This window comes from Streptopelia decaocto (genome assembly GCF_964273445.1).
Source record: "Streptopelia decaocto genome assembly, contig: HAP1_SCAFFOLD_1418, whole genome shotgun sequence".
Lineage (NCBI taxonomy): Eukaryota > Metazoa > Chordata > Aves > Columbiformes > Columbidae > Streptopelia > Streptopelia decaocto.
In genome coordinates, this window is record NW_028115286.1 from 2,087 (window position 1) to 22,340 (window position 20,254).

Genomic DNA, 20,254 nt, shown 5'->3' on the forward strand with positions numbered 1-20,254 from the left:
CCGCGCGCCCCAGATCCTCAAGTGTCTGGATGCGGGTAACGACCCCCCCAAAATCACCCTGAACCCCAAAATAACCCTGACACCCCCTGGGACCCCCACAACCCCCCTGAACCCCCCAAACCAACCCCAACCCCCGACACCCCAACCTGCTCCTGGACATCGACCGCGCGCCCCAGATCCTCAAGTGTCTGGATGCGGGTAAGGGAACCCCCAAAATCACCCTGACACCCCAAACCCCCCCTGGGACCCCCAAACCAACCCCAACCCCCGACACCCCAACCTGCTCCTGGACATCGAGCGCGCCCCCCAGATCCTCAAGTGTCTGGATGCGGGTAACGGACCCCCCCAAAATCACCCTGACACCCCAAACCCCCCCTGGGACCCCCAAACCCCCCCTGGGACCCCCAAACCAACCCGACCCCCCGACACCCCAACCTGCTCCTGGACATCGACCGGGCCCCCCAGATCCTCAAGTGTCTGGATGCGGGTAACGACCCCCAAAATCACCCTGACACCCCAAAATCACCCTGACACCCCAAACCCCCCCTGGGACCCCCAAACCAACCCCGACCCCCCGACACCCCAACCTGCTCCTGGACATCGACCGCGCGCCCCAGATCCTCAAGTGTCTGGATGCGGGTAAGGGAACCCCCAAAATCACCCTGAACCCCAAAATAACCCTGACACCCCCTGGGACCCCCAGAATGACCCTGACCCCCCCAGAGCCCCCAAAACCGCTCGTTTCACCCCGTTTTCTGTTTGCGCTCCATTAGCAGCGGTTCAGATGGAGGAGCCGCCTGCCCGCCCCACCCTGTGTTTTACCCATTTTCGCTGTTTTTCGCCCCGTTCCAGCGGTGATTAAGACGGAGGGGGCACTGCCCACGACCTGCGGGTGCTGGCTCTCCTGTTTTACCCATTTTCCCCGTTTTTCACCCCGTTCCAGCGGTGATTAAGATGGAGGGGGCACTGCCCATGACCTGCGGGTGCTGGCTCTCCTGTTTTACCCATTTTCCCCGTTTTTTGCCCCATTCCAGCGGTGATTAAGACGGAGGGGGCACTGCCCACGACCTGCGGGTGCTGGCTCTCCTGTTTTACCCATTTTCCCCGTTTTTCGCCCCGTTCCAGCGGTGATTAAGACGGAGGGGGCACTGCCCATGACCTGCGGGTGCTGGCTCTCCTGTTTTACCCATTTTCCCTGTTTTTCGCCCCGTTCCAGCGGTGATTAAGACGGAGGGGGCACTGCCCACGACCTGCGGGTGCTGGCTCTCCTGTTTTACCCATTTTCCCCGTTTTTCGCCCCGTTCCAGCGGTGATTAAGACGGAGGGGGCACTGCCCACGACCTGCGGGTGCTGGCTCTCCTGTTTTACCCATTTTCCCCGTTTTTCGCCCCGTTCCAGCGGTGATTAAGATGGAGGGCGGCACCGACCACGACCTGCGGGTGCTGGAGCAGGAGGAGGAGCCCGAGAAGCCCGAGGGGCCGCGCCGGGACGAGAACCCGCGACCCCCCGAGCCCAAGGGGAACCCCGAGCACGACGCCAAGAAGGTGACGGGGTCTGGGGGTCTATGGGGCAGATCCGGGGTCCCCTGGGTCCTATGGGGGTCGGTTTTGGGGTCCCTTGGGGTCCCCTTGAGCCCATGGGGTCACTTTTGGGGTCCCCTGGGTCCTAGAGGGGTCGATTTTGGGGTCTCTTTTGGTCTATGGGGTCGGTTTTGGGGTCCCCTGGGTCCTATGTGGGTTGGTTTTGGGGTCCCCTCGAGCCCATGGAGTCACTTTTGGGGTCCCCACGGGGTCACTTTTGAGGTCCCCATGGGGTCTCTCCTGTAGTCCCCTGGGTCCTAGAGGGATCAATTTTGGGGTCTCTTTAGGTCTATGGGGTCGGGTTTGGGGTCCCTTTGGGTGCATGGGGTCGGTTTTGGGGTCCCTGTGTGTTTGGGGTCTGTTTTGGGCCCCCCCGACCCCCCGTGTCCCCCCAGGCCGAGGGGGAGGGGCCGGGGGCGGAGCCGGCGCCGCAGGAGGAGGGGGAGGGGCGCACGGAGGAGGAGCCGGAGAAGGAGCCCAAGAAGGTGACGGGACCCGCCCCCCCGCAAAGCCCCGCCCCCCGCAAAGCCCCGCCCCCCGCAAAGCCCCACCCCCCGCAAAGCCCCGCCCCTGCAAAGCCCTGCCCCCCACAAAGCCCCGCCCCCACAAGGCCCCACCCACCCCCCAGGCTCTGTGCAAACAGGCGCTCCCTGCCCCCCCACCTTATCACCTTGACCCTGCCCATGACCCCACCCTGACCGTGACCCCGACCTTGACCCCGCCGTGACCCCGTGACCCCGTGCCCAGGCCCCGCGGGTGCGGCGCAGCGGGGGGGACAGCGAGGACGACGGGGACGAGAGCGACAGCGGGGACGAGGGGACCCCCCGGGGGGGCGCAGGTGGGTCAGGGGTCACGGGGGGGTCACGGGGGGACGGGAGGGGTCTTGGGGGGACAAGGGGGTTTGGGGGGTGGGGCGACTTTTGGGGGGCTCTGGGCACACGGAGGGGGCTGAGGGACCAGGAGGATTTGGGGGGGTCGGGGGGAGTTGGGCTGGGTTCCATATATGGGCAGTGGGGGGGGTTAAGTGGGTGGGATCAGCAGGGGGCGTGGCCATGGGGGTAAAAGGGGCGTGGCCTGGGGTGGGTCCGTATATGGGCAATGGGGGGGCTCTGGAGGGTTCAGGGGGGTCTGGGGGGTTCAGGGGGGCCTGGGGGGGTTCAGGGGGGTTTCTGGGGGTTCATGGGGGTTTGGGGGGTTCAGGGGGGTCTGGGGGGGTTCAGGGGGGTTTCTGGGGGTTCAGGGGGGTTTGGGGGGTTCAGGGGGGTCTGGGGGGGTTCAGGGGGGTTTCTGGGGGGGTTCATGGGGGTTTGGGGGGTTCAGGGGGGTCTGGGGGGGTTCAGGGGGGTTTCTGGGGGTTCAGGGGGGTCTGGGGGGGTTCAGGGGGACCGGGGGGGGTTTTGGGTTCCAGGGGGCTCTGGGGGTTTCTGGGGGGTCTGGGGGGTTGGGGAGGGTTTGGGGGGTCTGGGGGGGGTTTGGGGGGTCTGGGGGGGTTTGGGGCGCCCTGACCCCCGTTCCCGCAGAGGCGCCGGGGCCGGAGCCGCCGCGGGAGCCGGAGCTGCCGGAGGGGGAGGGGCCGAGCCCGGCCAAGGAGGGGGGCGGGGCGGGGGGGGGCGGGGCGGGGGGCGACGCCCCCAAACCGCGGGCGCTGCACAAAACCTGCTCGCTGTTCATGCGGAACATCGCGCCCAACATCAGCAAGGCCGAGATCGTGGCCGTGAGCACCGGGACGGGGGGGATGGGGGGGTGGGGGGGTCCTGGGGGGTCCTGGGGGGTAAAGGGGGAACTGGGGGGGAACAAAGAGGGAAAAAGGGGGAGGTTTGGGGGGTCCTGGGGCGGATTAGGGGGTTCATGGGGGTCTGGGCGGGTTTGGGGGGTTCATGGGGGATGAAGGGGAAGTGGGGGGAATTGGGGGGGTCCTGGGGGGGGGGGGGTTGGGGGGTTCATGGGGGTCTGGGGGGGTTTGGGGAGTCCTGGGGGGTCCAGGAGGGTCTGGGGGAGTGTGGGGTCCTGGGGGGAATTGGGGGTCCTGGGGGGTAAAGGGGGAACTGGGGGGGAACAAAGAGGGAAAAAGGGGGAGATTTGGGGGCAAAGGGGGGAAATAGGGGGATAAAGGGGGAGGTTTGGGGGGTCCTGGGGGGGGATTAGGGGGTTCATGGGGGTCTGGGGGGGTTTGGGGGGTTCATGGGGTCCTGGGGGGGAATTGGGGGGTCCTGGGGGAGATTAGGGGGTTCATGGGGGTTTGGGGGTCCTGGGGGGAATTGGGGGGTCTGGGGGGGGATTGGGGGTTCATGGGGGTCTGGGGGAGTTGGGGGTCTGGGGGGTCCTGGGGGCGGAATTGGGGGGTCCTGGAGGGGTTTGGGGGTTCTGGAGGGAATTGGGGGTTCTGGAGGGAATTGGGGGTTCTGGGGGGGTTAAGGGGGTTCTGGGGGGTCCTGGGGGCGATTGGGGGGAGGGAACAAAGGGGGAACTGGAGGGGTCTGGGGGGAATTGGGGGGTTCATGGGGGTCTGGGGGGTTTGGGGAGTCCTGGGGGGTCCAGGAGGGTCTGGGGGAGTGTGGGGGTCCTGGGGGGAATTGGGGGGTTTGGGGGGGAATTGGGGGTCCTGGGGGGAATTGGGGGAAACAAAGAGGGAAAAGGGGGAGATTTGGGGGGAAATTGGGGATAAAGGGGAGGTTTGGGGGCCCCGGGGGCAGTGGGTTTTGGGGGCACTGGGGTCCCGGGGTCCCTGACGCCGCGTCCCCGCAGCTGTGCAAGCGCTACCCCGGCTTCCTGCGGGTGGCGCTGTCGGACCCGCAGCCCGAGCGCCGGTGAGTCCGGGGCGAATTCCGGGGGTTTTGGGTCATTGGGGGTGGGGCTGGTGGTGAGTTCGGGGCCAATTCCGGGGGTTTTGGGTCAGTGGGGGTGGGGCTGCCCGTGAGTCCGGGGCCAATTCCGGGGGTTTTGGGTCGGTCATTGGGGGTGGGGCTGCCCGTGAGTTCGGGGCCAATTCCGGGGGTTTTGGGTCGGTCAGTGGGGGTGGGGCTGGTGGTGAGTTCGGGGCCAATTCCGGGGGTTTTGGGTCAGTGGGGGTGGGGCTGCCCGTGAGTCCGGGGCCAATTCCGGGGGTTTTGGGTCGGTCAGTGGGGGTGGGGCTGCCCGTGAGTTCGGGGCCAATTCCGGGGGTTTTGGGTCAGTGGGGGTGGGGCTGCCCGTCAGTTCGGGGCCAATTCCGGGGGTTTTGGGTCAGTGGGGGTGGGGCTGCCCGTGAGTCCGGGGCCAATTCCGGGGGTTTTGGGTCGGTCAGTGGGGGTGGGGCTGCCCGTGAGTTTGGGGCCAATTCCGGGGGTTTTGGGTCGGTCAGTGGGGGTGGGGCTGGTGGTGAGTTCAGGGCCAATTCCGGGGGTTTTGGGTCGGTCAGTGGGGGTGGGGCTGCCCATGAGTTTGGGGCGAATTCCGTCGGTTTTGGGTCATTGGGGGTGGGGCTGGTGGTGAGTTCGGGGTGAATTCCCGTGGTTTTGGGGCTCAGGTGGTTCTGAGGGGGGTGGGGGTTCGCTGCCCCTCCCCCGCGCTGATTTTGGGGTGAATTCCCGCGCTGATTTTGGGGTGAATTCCCGCGGTTTCAGGTTTTTCCGGCGCGGTTGGGTGGGGGCTCGCTGCCCCTCCCCCGCGCTGATTTTGGGGTGAATTCCCACATTTTCAGGTTTTTCCGGCGCGGTTGGGTGGGGGCTCGCTGCCCCTCCCCCGCGCTGATTTTGGGGTGAATTCCCGCGCTGATTTTGGGGTGAATTCCCGCGGTTTCAGGTTTTTCCGGCGCGGTTGGGTGGGGGCTCGCTGCCCCTCCCCCGCGCTGATTTTGGGGTGAATTCCCACATTTTCAGGTTTTTCCGGCGCGGTTGGGTGGGGGCTCGCTGCCCCTCCCCCGCGCTGATTTTGGGGTGAATTCCCGCGCTGATTTTGGGGTGAATTCCCGCGGTTTCAGGTTTTTCCGGCGCGGTTGGGTCACGTTCGACCGCAGCGTCAACATCAAGGAGATTTGCTGGAGCCTCCAGAACATCCGGGTACGGCAACTTTGGGCGATTTTGGGCAATTTTGGGGCGTTTGGCTGATTTTGGTGGGCTTGGGCAGTTTCGCTGCATTTGGGGCTCATTTTGGGTGCAGTTTTGGCCATTTTGGGTCATTTTTGTCCCCAACGCTCCACGAGCTGAGCCCGGGGGGGTTGGGGGGTGTTTTTTGGGTCATTTTGGGTTATTTTTGGTCATTTTTGGTCTAGTTTTGCCCGTTTTGGGTTATTTTCAGCTGTGTGAGTGCGAGCTGAGCCCAGGGTGGGGTTGGGGGGTGTTTTTTAGGTCATTTTGGGTCATTTTCGCTGTATTTTGGGTCATTTTTACTGTATTTCAGCTGCGGGAGTGTGAGCTGAGCCCGGGGGCTTGGGGGTGGGTTTTTGGGTCATTTGGGGTCATTTTGGCTGATTTTTGGGTCGTTTTGGGTCATTTCCAGCTGCATGAGCGCGAGCTGAGCCCTGTGGCTTGGGGGGCGGATTTTTGGGTCATTTTGGGTCGTTTTCACTCATTTTTGGGTCGTTTCGGGTCATTTCCAGCTCTGTGAGCTGAGCCCGGGGGTTTGGGGGCTGGATTTTGGGGTAATTCTGGGTCATTTTTGGTGATTTTGGGGTCATTTGGGCTGATTTTGGGGTGATTTTGGCTGATTTTGGGGTGTTTTTTGGTGATTTTCGGGCTGTTTTCACTGATTTTTGGGTCATTTTTGCTGTATTTTGGGTCCATTTCCAGCTGTGGGAGTGCGAGCTGAGCCGGGGGGGTTTGGTGGGTGGGTTTTGGGGTAATTCTGGGTGCTTTTTGGTGATTTTGGGGTGGTTTTGGCTGATTTTGGGGTCGTTTTTGCTGATTTTGGGGTCATTTTGGCTGATTTCGGGTCCGTTTGCAGCTGCGGGAGTGCGAGCTGAGCCCCCCGGGGGTTCGGGGGGTGGGTTTTGGGGTAATTCTGGGCCATTTTTGGTGATTTTGGGGTTGTTTTGGCTGATTTTGGGGTCGTTTTTGGTGATTTTGGGGTGGTTTTTGCTGATTTTTGGGTCGTTTTGGCTGATTTCGGGTCCGTTTGCAGCTGTGGGAGTGCGAGCTGAGCCCCCCGGGGGTTCGGGGGGTGGGTTTTGGGGTAATTCTGGGCCATTTTTGGTGATTTTGGGGTTGTTTTGGCTGATTTTGGGGTCGTTTTTGGTGATTTTGGGGTGTTTTTGGCTGATTTTGGGGTCATTTTCGCTGATTTTGGGGTGGTTTTGGCTGATTTTGGGGTGGTTTTGGCTGATTTTGGGGTCGTTTTTGCCGATTTTTGGGTCATTTTTGCTGTATTTCGGGTGGTGTGCAGCTGCGGGAGTGCGAGCTGAGCCCCGGCGTGAACCGCGACCTGACGCGGCGCGTGCGCAACGTGAGCGGGCTGGCCCAGCACCGGCCGGTCGTGCGCCACGACATCCAGCTGGCCGCGCGCCTGGTGCACGCGCTGGACGCCAGGGCGGGGCTCTGGGGAGGCCCCGCCCACAGCGACGGCCCCACCCCCGAGGGCGGCGCCGCGGGAGCCGCAGCCGGAGCCGGAGCCGGAGCGGGAGGCGGAGCCGGAGCCGCGGGGGACGGGGACACGGACACGACCAGCGGGGTGAGGGGCGGCCGCCGCGCCTGGGGGCACCCGGGGTCACCAACTGTCACCCTGGGGTCACCAGCCGTCAACCTGGGGTCACCAACTGTCACCCTGGGGTCACCAACCACCAACCTGGGGTCACCCGGGGTCACCAACGGTCACCTGGGTCACCACCCGCCACCCTGGGGTCACCAACTGTCACCCTGGGGTCACCAACCACCAACCTGGGGTCACCCGGGGTCACCAACGGTCACCTGGGTCACCAACCGTCACCCTGGGGTCACCAACCGCCACCCTGGGGTCACCCTGGGGTCACCAACTGTCACCCTGGGGTCACCCAGGGTCACCAACCATCAACCTGGGGTCACCCAGGGCCACCAGCCGTCACCCCAGGGTCACCAACCGTCACCACGGGGTCACCAACCGTCACCACGGGGTCACCAACGGTCACCTGGGTCACCAACCGTCAACCTAGGGTCACCCCACAGTCACCAACCATCACTCTGGGGTCACCAACGGTCACCTGGGGTCACCAACGGTCACCTGGGTCACCTCACAGTCACCATGGGGTCACCCTGGGGTCACCAACGGTCACCTGGGGTCACCCACCATCACCCCGGGGTCACCAACTGTCACCCTGGGGTCACCTCAGGGTCCCCATATCCCCAGTGACCCCAACGACCCCGGTGTCCCCATGTCCCCAGAGACCCCGATCTCCTGGATCTCCCCTGTGTCCCCAATGTCCCCATGTCCCCATGTCCCCAATGATGTCCCCATGTCCCCGGGTAACCCCGTTCTCCGGCACATCACCGATCACCTGATCGAGGAGGTGACTGGTGACATGTCCCCATGTCCCCATGTCCCCAATGATGTCCCCAATGTCCCCAGGGTAACCCGGTGCTCCGGCACATCACCGATTACCTGATCGAGGAGGTGACTGGTGACATGTCCCCATGTCCCCATGTCCCCAATGTCCCCAATGATGTCCCCGTGTCCCCAATGTCCCCAGGGTAACCCGGTGCTCCGGCACATCACCGATTACCCGATCGAGGAGGTGACTGGTGACATGTCCCCAATGATGTCCCCATGTCCCCGTGTCCCCGGGTAACCCGGTGCTCCGGCACATCACCGATCACCTGATCGAGGAGGTGACTGGTGACATGTCCCCATGTCCCCATGTCCCCAATGATGTCCCCATGTCCCCGTGTCCCCGGGTAACCCGGTGCTCCGGCACATCACCGATCACCTGATCGAGGAGGTGACTGGTGACATGTCCCCATGTCCCCATGTCCCCAATGATGTCCCCAATGATGTCCCCAATGTCCCCAGGGTAACCCCGTTCTCCGGCACATCACCGATTACCTGATCGAGGAGGTGACTGGTGACATGTCCCCATGTCCCCATGTCCCCAATGGTGTCCCCATGTCCCCGTGTCCCAGGGTAACCCGGTGCTCCGGCACATCACCGATTACCTGATCGAGGAGGTGACTGGTGACATGTCCCCATGTCCCCATGTCCCCAATGGTGTCCCCATGTCCCCGTGTCCCAGGGTAACCCGGTGCTCCGGCACATCACCGATTACCTGATCGAGGAGGTGACTGGTGACATGTCCCCATGTCCCCATGTCCCCAATGATGTCCCCGTGTCCCAGGGTAACCCCGTTCTCCGGCACATCACCGATCACCTGATCGAGGAGGTGACTGGTGACATGTCCCCATGTCCCCATGTCCCCAATGATGTCCCCAATGTCCCCAGGGTAACCCGGTGCTCCGGCACATCACCGATTACCTGATCGAGGAGGTCAGTGCGGAGGAGGAGGAGCTGCTGGGCCGCGGAGGCTCCGCCCCCCCCGAGGGGCCCCGCGAGGCCACCAACCCCCCCGAGGTCACCGTGGAGCGCGACGAGAAGCTGCTCAAGGTGACCCCGCGACCCCGACCTGACCCCCGCGACCCCGACCTGACCCTGACCCGATCCCCTGGGACCCTGAACTGACCCTATTGTGACCTCGACCTGACCTTGACCTGACCCCCGCGACCCCGACCTGACCCCGCTGTGACCCTGACCTGACCCGACCCCCCAGACCCTGACCCAACCCCATTGTGACCCTGACCTGACCTTGACCTGACCCCCTGTGACCCCTGACCTGACCCGATCCCCTGGGACCCTGAACTGACCCTGTTGTGACCTTGACCTGACCTGACCTGACCCCCCCATATCCCCATTGTGACCCCGTGTCCCCTGGTGTCCCCCACTGTCCCCCATGTCCCTGTGTCCCCAATGTCCCCAATGTCCCCATTGTCCCCAATGTCCCCAGGTGCTGGACCGGCTGCTCCTGTACCTGTGTCCCCATGTCCCCATTGATGTCCCCATGTCCCCATTGATGTCCCCATTGATGTCCCCATGTCCCCATGTCCCCAGGTGCTGGACCGGCTGCTCCTGTACCTGTGTCCCCATTGTCCCCAATGTCCCCATTGATGTCCCCAATGTCCCCAGGTGCTGGACCGGCTGCTCCTGTACCTGTGTCCCCAATGTCCCCATTGTCCCCATGTCCCCATTGATGTCCCCAATGATGTCCCCCATGTCCCCATTGATGTCCCCAATGATGTCCCCCATGTCCCCATGTCAGGTTCTGGACCGGCTGCTCCTGTACCTGTGTCCCCATTGATGTCCCCATTGATGTCCCCATGTCCCCAGGTTCTGGACCGGCTGCTCCTGTACCTGTGTCCCCATTGTCCCCATGTCCCCATTGTCCCCAATGTCCCCATTGATGTCCCCATTGATGTCCTCATGTCAGGTTCTGGACCAGCTGCTCCTGTACCTGTGTCCCCATTGATGTCCCCATTGATGTCCCCAGGTGCTGGACCGGCTGCTCCTGTACCTGTGTCCCCATTGTCCCCATGTCCCCATTGTCCCCAATGTCCCCATTGATGTCCCCATTGATGTCCCCCATGTCAGGTTCTGGACCGGCTGCTCCTGTACCTGTGTCCCCATTGATGTCCCCATTGTCCCCATGTCCCCAGGTGCTGGACCGGCTGCTCCTGTACCTGTGTCCCCATGTCCCCAATGTCCCCATTGATGTCCCCATTGTCCCCAATGTCCCCAGGTTCTGGACCGGCTGCTCCTGTACCTGTGTCCCCATTGTCCCCAATGTCCCCATTGATGTCCCCATTGATGTCCCCATTGATGTCCCCATTGATGTCCCCAGGTGCTGGACCGGCTGCTCCTGTACCTGTGTCCCCATTGTCCCCAATGTCCCCATTGATGTCCCCGTTGTCCCCAATGTCCCCAGGTGCTGGACCGGCTGCTCCTGTACCTGTGTCCCCATTGTCCCCAATGTCCCCATTGATGTCCCCATTGTCCCCAATGTCCCCATTGATGTCCCCATTGATGTCCCCAGGTTCTGGACCGGCTGCTCCTATACCTGTGTCCCCATTGTCCCCAATGTCCCCATTGATGTCCCCATTGATGTCCCCATTGATGTCCCCATTGATGTCCCCAGGTGCTGGACCGGCTGCTCCTGTACCTGTGTCCCCATTGTCCCCAATGTCCCCATTGATGTCCCCGTTGTCCCCAATGTCCCCAGGTGCTGGACCGGCTGCTCCTGTACCTGTGTCCCCATGTCCCCATTGATGTCCCCAATGTCCCCATTGATGTCCCCATTGATGTCCCCAATGTCCCCATTGATGTCCCCATTGTCCCATTGTCCCCAGGTGCTGGACCGGCTGCTCCTGTACCTGTGTCCCCATGTCCCCAATGTCCCCATTGATGTCCCCAATGTCCCCATTGATGTCCCCAATGATGTCCCCATGTCCCCAGGTTCTGGACCGGCTGCTCCTGTACCTGTGTCCCCATTGTCCCCAATGTCCCCATTGATGTCCCCAATGTCCCCAGGTGCTGGACCGGCTGCTCCTGTACCTGTGTCCCCATTGTCCCCATGTCCCCATTGATGTCCCCATGTCCCCAATGTCCCCATTGATGTCCCCATGTCCCCAGGTGCTGGACCGGCTGCTCCTGTACCTGCGCATCGTGCACTCGGTCGATTTCTACAGCACCTGCGAGTACCCGAACGAGGACGAGATGCCCAATCGCTGCGGGATCCTGCACGTGCGGGGGCCGCTGCCGCCCAACCGCGTGTCCCACGGCGAGGGTGGGTGACACCAGTGTCCCCAATGTCCCCAGTGTCCCCTGAGCCCAACCGCGTGTCCCACGGCGAGGGTGGGTGACACCAGTGTCCCCAGTGTCCCCAGTGTCCCCAGTGTCCCCTGACCCCAACCGCGTGTCCCACGGCGAGGGTGGGTGACACCAGTGTCCCCAATGTCCCCAGTGTCCCCTGAGCCCAACCGCGTGTCCCACGGCGAGGGTGGGTGACACCGCTGTCCCAATGTGTCCCCATGTGTCCCCCATGTGTCCCCAGTGTGTCCCCAGATGTCCCCACGTGTCCCCACGTGTCCCCAGTGTGTCCCCAATGTGTCCCCAGTATGTCCCCAATGTGTCCCCATGTGTCCCCATGTGTCCCCACGTGTCCCCATGTCCCCATGTGTCCCCATTGCAGTGCTGGAGTGGCAGCGCGGGTTCCGCGAGCGCCTGTCCCCGCTGCTGGGGGGCCGGGACGCGCTCCCCGAGGAGGAGGCGCCATGTCCCCATGTGTCCCCATGTCCCCACGTGTCCCCATGTCCCCATGTGTCCCCATGTCCCCATGTGTCCCCATGTGTCCCCATTGCAGTGCTGGAGTGGCAGCGCGGGTTCCGCGAGCGCCTGTCCCCGCTGCTGGGGGGCCGGGACGCGCTCCCCGAGGAGGAGGCGCCGTGTCCCCAATGTGTCCCCATGTCCCCATGTGTCCCCATGTGTCCCCAGTGCTGGAGTGGCAGCGCGGGTTCCGCGAGCGCCTGTCCCCGCTGCTGGGGGGCCGGGACGCGCTCCCCGAGGAGGAGGCGCAGCGGCTCGGCCGCAAGGACCCCGAGCAGGAGCTGGAGAAGTTCGTGACGGCCAACACGCAGGAGCTGGGCAAGGACAAGTGGCTGTGCCCCCTCAGCGGGAAGAAGTTCAAGGTCAGGGGCATGGGGACATTGGGGACATGGGGGGGACATTGGGGGACACAGGGGACACAGGAGCTGGGCAAGGACAAGTGGCTCTGCCCCCTCAGCGGGAAGAAGTTCAAGGTCAGGGACATGGGGACATGGGGGACATGGGGGACGTGGGGGGACATGGGACACAGGAGCTGGGCAAGGACAAGTGGCTCTGCCCCCTCAGCGGGAAGAAGTTCAAGGTCAGGGGACGTGGGGACACCTGGGGGACACCGGGAGGTCGTGGGGTCATGGGGGAACACAGGACATGGGGGAGACACTGGGGACATGGGGGGACACAGGGGACACAGGAGCTGGGCAAGGACAAGTGGCTGTGCCCCCTCAGCGGGAAGAAGTTCAAGGTCAGGGACGTGGGGTCATGGGGGGACACAGGACGCTGGGGACATGGGGAGGTGATGGAGACATCAGGGGGACAGAGTGGGGGTGGGGGGTTGGTGTGTCCCCACGTACCCCTTGTGTCCCCCATGTCCCCAATGTCCCTGTGTCCCCCCAACATCCCCACATCCCCCTGTGTCCCCCATGTCCCCCTGTGTCCCCGTGTCCTCCTGTTCCCTCCTTATCCTCCATGTCCCCCAACGTCACCCTGTCCACACTTTGTGCCCCATGTCCCCATATCCCCCTGTGTCCCCAATGTCCCACTGTCCCCATGTCCCCCAATGTCCCCTCAATGTCCCTGTGTCCCCGGTGTCCCCTTGTCCCCCCAACATCCCTGTGTCCCCCCATATCCCCCCCATGTCCCCATGTCCCCCCGTATCCCCCTGTGTCCCCCCATGTCCCCAGCGTCCCGGTGTCCCCCGTGTCCCCCATGTCCCCCGTGTCCCCCCGTGTCCCCCGTGTCCCCCCAATGTCCCCCGTGTCCCCCGTGTCCCGCGTGTCCCCCCGTGTCCCCATGTCCCCAGCGTTCGGTGTCCCCCCGTGTCCCCAATGTCCCCCGTGTCCCCCGTGTCCCTCGTGTCCCCCCGTGTCCCCCCGTGTCCCCCGTGTCCCCAATGTCCCCCGTGTCCCCCGTGTCCCCCGTGTCCCCCCGTGTCCCCCCGTGTCCCCCGTGTCCCCAATGTCCCCCCGTGTCCCCCATGTCCCCTCAATGTCCCCCATGTCCCCATTGTCCCGCAGGGCCCCGAGTTCGTGCGCAAGCACATCTTCAACAAGCACGCGGACAAGATGGCGGCCGTGCGCAAGGAGGTTTTGTTCTTCAACAACTTCCTCATGGACCCGCAGCGCCCGGCGCCGCCCGACGGGAAAGCCCCGCCCACCGGCCCCGCCCAGGGTGAGCCCCGCCCACCGCCCCGCCCACCGCCCCACCCACTGCCCCGCCCGAAGGGAAGGGAGCCCCGCCCACCGGCCCCGCCCAGGGTGAGCCCCGCCCCGCCCACCGCCCCACCCACCGCCCTGACCCCGCCCACTGCCCCGCCCTCCCGCCCCGCCCACCGGCCCCGCCCAGGGTGAGCCCCGCCCCACCCACTGCCCCACCCACTGCCCACTGCCCCGCCCGATGGGAAGGGAGCCCCGCCCAGGGTGAGCCCCGCCCTCCCGCCCCGCCCACTGGCCCCACCCAGGGTGAGCCCCACCCACCGCCCCACCCTGACCCCACCCCCCGCCCTGACCCCACCCACTGCCCCGCCCGAAGGGAAGGGAGCCCCGCCCAGCGGCCCTGCCCAGGGTGAGCACCCCGCCCTGACCCCGCCCACTCCCCCACCCACTGCCCCGCCCACTGCCCTGACCCCACCCACTGCCCCGCCCCTCCCTGTCTCCCTCCCCCCCCCCAATGTCCCTGTTGGGGTGTCGGTGACCCCCAGTGTCCATGGGGGTTGTGGGGTCCCCCGTGTGACCTCATGTGACCCCGTGACCCCCGTGTGACCCCGTGTCCCCAGGTCTGGCCCCCGGGCTGCCCTACCCCCCCCAGACGCCGCAGGGCTTGGTGCCCTATGGGCAGCCCCGCCCCCCCATGATGGGCTACGGAGGTGAGGGGGGAGGGGCTGGGGGGGGGGGGATCCGGGGGCGGGGTCTCAGACGTCAGTAGGGACCAGAGTGAACAGCTCACAGGGCTGGGGGCACCAGGGGGGTCCCCAGGGGAGCTTGGGGGGGTTGGGGGTTCAGCCGTCAGTAGGGACCAGAGTGAACAGCCCGAAATGTGTTGAAGGGGGGGCTGGGGGTCAGGAGGTCCTGGGGGGGGCAGGGGGTCCCCAAGGGGGTTTGAGAGGCTGGGAGGGTCCTGGGGGGGTCAGGGGTCCCCAAGGGGGTTTGGGGGGCTGGGAGGGTCCTGGGGGGGTCAGGGGGTCCCCAAGGGTGTTTGGGGGGCTGGGAGGGTCCTGGGGGGGGCAGGGGGTCTCCAAGGGGGTTTGAGGGGCTGGGAGGGTCCTGGGGGGGTCAGGGGTCCCCAAGGGGGTTTGAGGGGCTGGGAGGGTCCTGGGGGGGGCAGGGGTCCCCAAGGGGGTTTGGGGGGCTGGGAGTGCAACCATCAGTAGGGACCAGAGTGAACGGGGTGTGCTGAGCAAGGGGAGGGGTCTGGGGGGATTGGGGGGGGTTTAATGGTGTGGGGGGGGTTTTGGGGGATCCCCGTGACCCCCTGACCCCCCGTTTTCTCTTCCCCTCCCCCAGGCGGCCCCCCCTACCCCCCCGGGCCCTACGGGGGGAGGGGCGGCTACGAGAGCTTCCGGGGGCAGGGGGGGGGCGGGGGGGGTGGGTACCTCAACAAACCGCGGAGCAGGTGAGGGGGGACCCCAGAGAGGGGGGGGGCACCCTGATGTGGGGGGGAACCCGATGTGGGGGGGGAACCTGATGGGAGGGGGGACCCTAATTAGGGGGGTGGGGGGAGGGGTTGGGGACACTGACCTCACGGTGGGGGGAGGGGGCACAGGACACACTGGGGGGGACACGGGGGTTGGGGGGGGGGGCGGGGAGGGCTACTTGGGGGGTCCTGACCCGATTTGGGGGGGTGGAAATGGGACATTTGGGGAATGGGGTGGGGACACTTTGGGGGGCGGGACCTGGGGACACGTGGGGTGGGGGGGACACCCCGTTTTGGGGATACCCGGGGGGTTTTGGGGCTGGGGAGGGCGCCCTGTTCTGGCGGGGAGGGGCCCCTTGGGGACATTTTGGGGACATTTGGGGCCCCCCCAGGCTGGTGCGCGGGGACCCCCGGAACATCGTGGAGTATCGAGACCTGGACGCCCCCGAGGACGTTGATTTCTTCTGAGACCCCTCCCCCCGGCCCCTCCCCCACCCCCCGCCCCCTTTTGATACGCCCCTCCCCCCGCCCCTCCCCCACCGTGCACACACCCCTCCCCCCCCATTGACCCCAATAAACGGCCCCGCGGGGGCAGCACCCGCAGGTCTGGAGGATCTATGGGGCGGGGGGTGGGGTCTGGGGGGGATCTATGGGGCGGGGGGGTGGGGTCTGGGGGGGATCTATGGGGCGGGGGGGTGGGGTCTGGGGGGTCTGTGGGGCTGGGAGGGGCTGTAGGGGTTGGGGGATCCATAGGGGGTTGGGGGATCTATGGGGCTGGGGAGGGTCTATGGGTCTGGGGGGGGCTATAGGGGTTGGGGGATCCATAGGGGGTTGGGGGATCTATGGGGCTGGGGGGGATCTATGGGGCTGGGGGGGCTATAGGGGTTGGGGGATCCATAGGGGGGGTCTCTGGGGCAGGGAGGCCCCATAGGGGTGTGGGGGAGGATATATGGGGCTGGGGGGATCTGGGGGGCTGGGAAGGACCTATAGGGATGTGTGGGGCTGGAGCGATGGGAGGATCTACGAGGTGGGAGGATCTACAAGGGACTTGGGGCGGGGCCAACAGGCAGTGGGCGGAGTCGGGAAGGTGGGCGGGGCCAGGGGAGTTCAATAGGTGGGGGGTCTGTGCCCCGCCCCCGGCTCCCCCCTGACATCATGGAGGCGGAGCTAAAATCTCGATCGTTTATTGGCCGCCGAGGCCAAGGGGCGGGAACAGCCGCGCAGCCAATCGGCAGCCACCGCTGTTCCAGCCGCTCCGATTGGCCGCTCGCCCAGCCAATGGGGAGGGGGAATCGGGGGAGCCGGGCTGTCATTGGCCATCGCCCAGCAACGCCCGTGACATCACCAACCCGTCACCCCCTTCGGGCGGAGCCCACGCCGCAGCCAATCAGCTCCCAGCAGCCACACGCCCCGCCCCTCCCTCCTCATTGGCGAGCGCCTTGGCAGCACCAGCCAATCAGCACCCAGGAGCTCCACCAATGGGAGGGTGGGGGCGGGGCCGCGGGGGCGGGGCCGCGGGGCCGCGGGGGCGGGGCCGCTGGGGCGGGGCTGCTGCTTAAAGGGGAACGCGGTGGCGCGGGGGGGGGTTCGCGGGTCCCCCGGACGCCGGGGTCCCTCGGACGCCGGGGTCCCTCAGAGCGCCATGGCCGCCCAGCCCAGGATGAGCAGCGTCCCCCCGAGCGGCGCCGCGCGGTTCAGCGCCGGGTCCCCGCTCAGCCCGTGGTAATAGAGCGGGACGCAGAACAAACCCAGCCCCGCGCACAGCAGGGACCCCGCCTGGAAACGGGGGACACGGGGGTCAGGGGGGATGTGGGGGACATGGGGGGACACAGAACAGACCCAGCCCGCGCACAGCAGGGACCCCGCCTGGAAACGGGGGACACGGGGGTCAGGGGGGATGGGGGGGGTCAGGGGGGGTCGGGGGGACACAGAACAGCCCCAGCCCTGCGCACAGCAGGGACCCCGCCTGGGGGGGACACGGGGGTCAGGGGGGGTCGGGGGGACACAGAACAGCCCCAGCCCCGCGCACAGCAGGGACCCCGCCTGGAAACGGGGGACACGGGGGTCAGGGGGCATGTGGGGGACATGGGGGGACACAGAACAGCCCCAGCCCCACGCACAGCAGGGACCCCGCCTGGAAACTGGGGGCAGTGGGACATGGGGGGTCGGGGGGGACACGGGGGTCAGGGGGGATGTGGGGGGTCAGGGGGGGTCGGGGGGACACAGAACAGCCCCAGCCCTGCGCACAGCAGGGACCCCGCCTGGGGGGGACACGGGGGTCAGGGGGGATGTGGGGGACATGGGGGGACACAGAACAGACCCAGCCCCACACACAGCAGGGACCCCACCTGGAAACGGGGGGCAGTGGGACATGGGGGTGGGGGGATCAGGGGGACACGGGGGGACACAGGAGTCGAGGGGGACACGGGGGTCAGGGGGCCAGGGGCACGAGGTCAGGGGGTGATGGAAGGAAGGGGACATGGGGGGACCAGGGGGACATGGAGGTTGGGGGGGAATTGGGGTCGGGGGGCAAAGGGGAAGTGGGGGGGCTGGGGGAGGGGACATGACGGGGTTAGAGGGGGTGGGGGGACAGAGGGGGACACAAGAGGTTGGGGGTGACGGAGGGAAGGGGACACGGGGGGGTCAGGGGGACAGGGGGGGTCGGGGGGACACGGGGGGTCAGGGGGACACGGGGGGGTCAGGGGGACACGGGGGGGTCAGGGGGGGTCTCGGGGGGGGGTCAGGGGGACACGGGGGGTCGGGGGGGACACGGGGGGGTCAGGGGGGGTCTCGGGGGGGGTCTCGGGGGTCACACCCACCAGGGCGGGGCGGCCGCTGTGGGGAACGGCCAGAAGAGCCAAACTGTGCAGGAGGTGGAACCGGTTGGCGACGTCGTAGAGCTGGGGAGGGACCCAGGCGTTCGGGAGGGACCCAGGCGTCCGGGGGGGACCCAGGCGTCCGGGGGGGACCCAGGCGTTCGGGAGGGACCCAGGCGTCCGGGGGGGACCCAGGTGTCCGGGAGGGACCCAGGAGTTCGGGGGGGACCCAGGCGTCCGGGGGGGGACCCAGGTGTCCGGGAGGGACCCAGGAGTTCGGGGGGGACCCAGGCGTCCGGGGGGGACCCAGGCGTTCGGGAGGGACCCAGGCGTTCGGGCACAGCAGGTGGGTCCCCGAGGGCTCATTAATCACCCGCTAATTACCCGCAGGTGCCGCTAATGAGGCTCCAACCGTCCCCACCCGCACCTGGGGGATTGACCCATCCCCCAGCCCGGGGACCCAGGAGTCCGGGAGGGACCCAGGAGTCCGGGAGGGACCCAGGCGATCGGCCCCTCCCCCACTCACCTCCTTCTGATAATCGTCCCGGTCGCTGCGGCGGAGACCTGGGGGGGGGAGGGGTCAGTCACCGGCCCCGCTTCCGGCTCCCACTTCCCCCCATCCCCCCGTGTCCCCCGTGTCCCCCGTGTCCACCGTGTCCCCCACCCCCCCCGTTTCCCACCGTGCGCCCCGAACGCCGCCCCCCCCATGGCGGCAGCGCCGCTCAGCGCCCCGACCCGCGCCCACACTCGCGCCGCCATCTTCCGCTTTCGGCCACGCCCCCGCCGCCGCCATTGGCCGAGCCGCGCGTCGCTCCGCCGGCCGAAGCGGCCAATGGGAGCGCGGCGCGGGGTCCCGCCCCCCGGCGGCAGGTGAGGTGGTTGGGGGGGAGTGGGCAGAGCGCCACCTGGCGGCCGCTACGGGACACACCCCCGGGGGGGAACCCAGGCGTCCGGGAGGGGACCCAGGCGTCCGGGACGGGAACCCAACCCTCCCATAAGGGACCCAGGCATCCGGCCACAGTCTCTCCCTTATCCCCCCACCTCCCTCCCCCACCTCGGAGGGGACCCAGGCGTGCGGGCCCCCTCACTGTGTGTCCCCCCCCCAGCAGTGTTTACTGTAGGGTCGCACCGCCGCTCACAGCGCCCCCTGGCGGGCCGGCGGTGCCACGGGGCATCCCCCCCCCCAGCTCTCGCAGGTTCCCCCCACCCCCAATTCGGGGTGTCACCCCCTCCCCGCAATCCTGTCCCGGCCCCCCCCCCGGCCCCCTCCCCCCGCGGGCGGCACCGGGGGCGGTGGGGGAGGGGGCGGGGGGAGGGGGCCCGGGCGGCCCCGCCCCCCCGGAGGCGGCTCCCGGTTCCCGCAGCCGCTCCCGGCGGGAGGGACCGAGCGGCCGCTCCCGCCATGGCCCGACCCCCCCGCCCCCCCCGCCCGTAGGCCCGGCCCAGGTACCGACCGGCCCCCGCACGCCGGGGTCCCTCCCGGACGCCTGGGTCCCCCCCGGGGTGGGGGGAGGGGGTGGGATGTGGGGATGGATGGATGGATGGATGGATGGATGGATGGGGGGGGGGCCGGGCGCCAGGGTCCCCTCCCGAACGCCTGGGTCCCCTCCCGAACGCCTGGGTCCTCGGGGCCTGGGGATGATGGATGGATGGGGGGGGGGATGGGAGGGCGCCCGGACGCCTGGGTCCCCCCATGGGCACCTGGATGGGAAGCGGGGGGCGGGGGGAGGCCCCGTGCGGGAGGCCTTGGGGGGGGCGCTGGGGGCCCGGACGCCTGGGTCCCCACCCGGACGCCTGGGTCCCCCCCCGAACGCCTGGGTCCTCCATCAGCACCGCATGGGGGGGGGGGGGCGGTGATGCTGTAAGTGGGGCAGGAGGCGGCCCGGACGCCTGGGTCCCCTGGTGGGGGGTGGGATGGGGAGGGAGGCCCGGACGCCTGGGTCCCCCCCGGACGCCTGGGTCCCCTGGTGGGGGAGGTGGGATGGGGAGGGGACCCGGACGCCTGGGTCCCCCCCCGGACGCCTGGGTCCCCAGGCCGCAGGATGCCGGAACTCCGGTTGCCAGGGCGACGCTCCGGGGTCCGTTGCCGTGGAAACGGGGGGGGGGGGGAGACACCCCCTCCCCCCGCTGCGGTGGGGGTCCTGGGGGGGGGGGGTCCGGGGGTTGGGGGTCCCGGGGGGTCGGGCCCCCCCACTAATGGTCTCTTCTGCTTCTTTTCTCCCCCCTCCCCTCCCCCCGCTTCCCATCGGCCCCTTGGGTGTCCGTGTGTCCCCCCATGTCCGTGTGTCCCCCCCCATGACCCTCCCCGACCCTCCCACCCCCCTTCCCCCCATCCCCCCCATGACCCTCCTGGGCCCCCGTCTCCCCACGACCCCCCCACAACCCCCCATCCCCCATGACCCCCCATTCCCCTTCCCTCCC

At 67.3% G+C, this 20,254-nt stretch overlaps 2 protein-coding genes across 2 annotated transcripts; one reads left to right on the forward strand and one right to left on the reverse strand.

Moving 5' to 3' along the window:
• The first annotated feature begins 437 nt into the window (after positions 1-437).
• Positions 438-15,617, forward strand: SRRT (serrate, RNA effector molecule). Its single transcript, XM_082077503.1, has 15 exons — positions 438-487; positions 1,399-1,544; positions 1,976-2,065; positions 2,328-2,418; positions 3,101-3,294; positions 4,326-4,387; positions 5,539-5,617; positions 6,939-7,223; positions 8,961-9,122; positions 11,199-11,352; positions 12,060-12,253; positions 13,403-13,556; positions 14,161-14,250; positions 14,888-14,996; positions 15,410-15,617. The coding sequence occupies exons 2-15, from the start codon at positions 1,410-1,412 to the stop codon at positions 15,483-15,485; spliced, it is 1,875 nt and encodes a 624-aa protein (XP_081933629.1). The 5' UTR covers positions 438-487; positions 1,399-1,409; the 3' UTR covers positions 15,486-15,617.
• A 568-nt stretch (positions 15,618-16,185) lies between these two features.
• On the reverse strand, positions 16,186-18,638 carry TMEM256 (transmembrane protein 256). The gene is made up of 4 exons (XM_082077505.1): positions 18,514-18,638; positions 18,360-18,397; positions 17,837-17,917; positions 16,186-16,793 (listed from the first exon to the last, which is right to left on the reverse strand). The coding sequence occupies exons 1-4, from the start codon at positions 18,590-18,592 to the stop codon at positions 16,650-16,652; spliced, it is 342 nt and encodes a 113-aa protein (XP_081933631.1). The 5' UTR covers positions 18,593-18,638; the 3' UTR covers positions 16,186-16,649.
• Between the last annotated feature and the right edge of the window lie 1,616 nt (positions 18,639-20,254).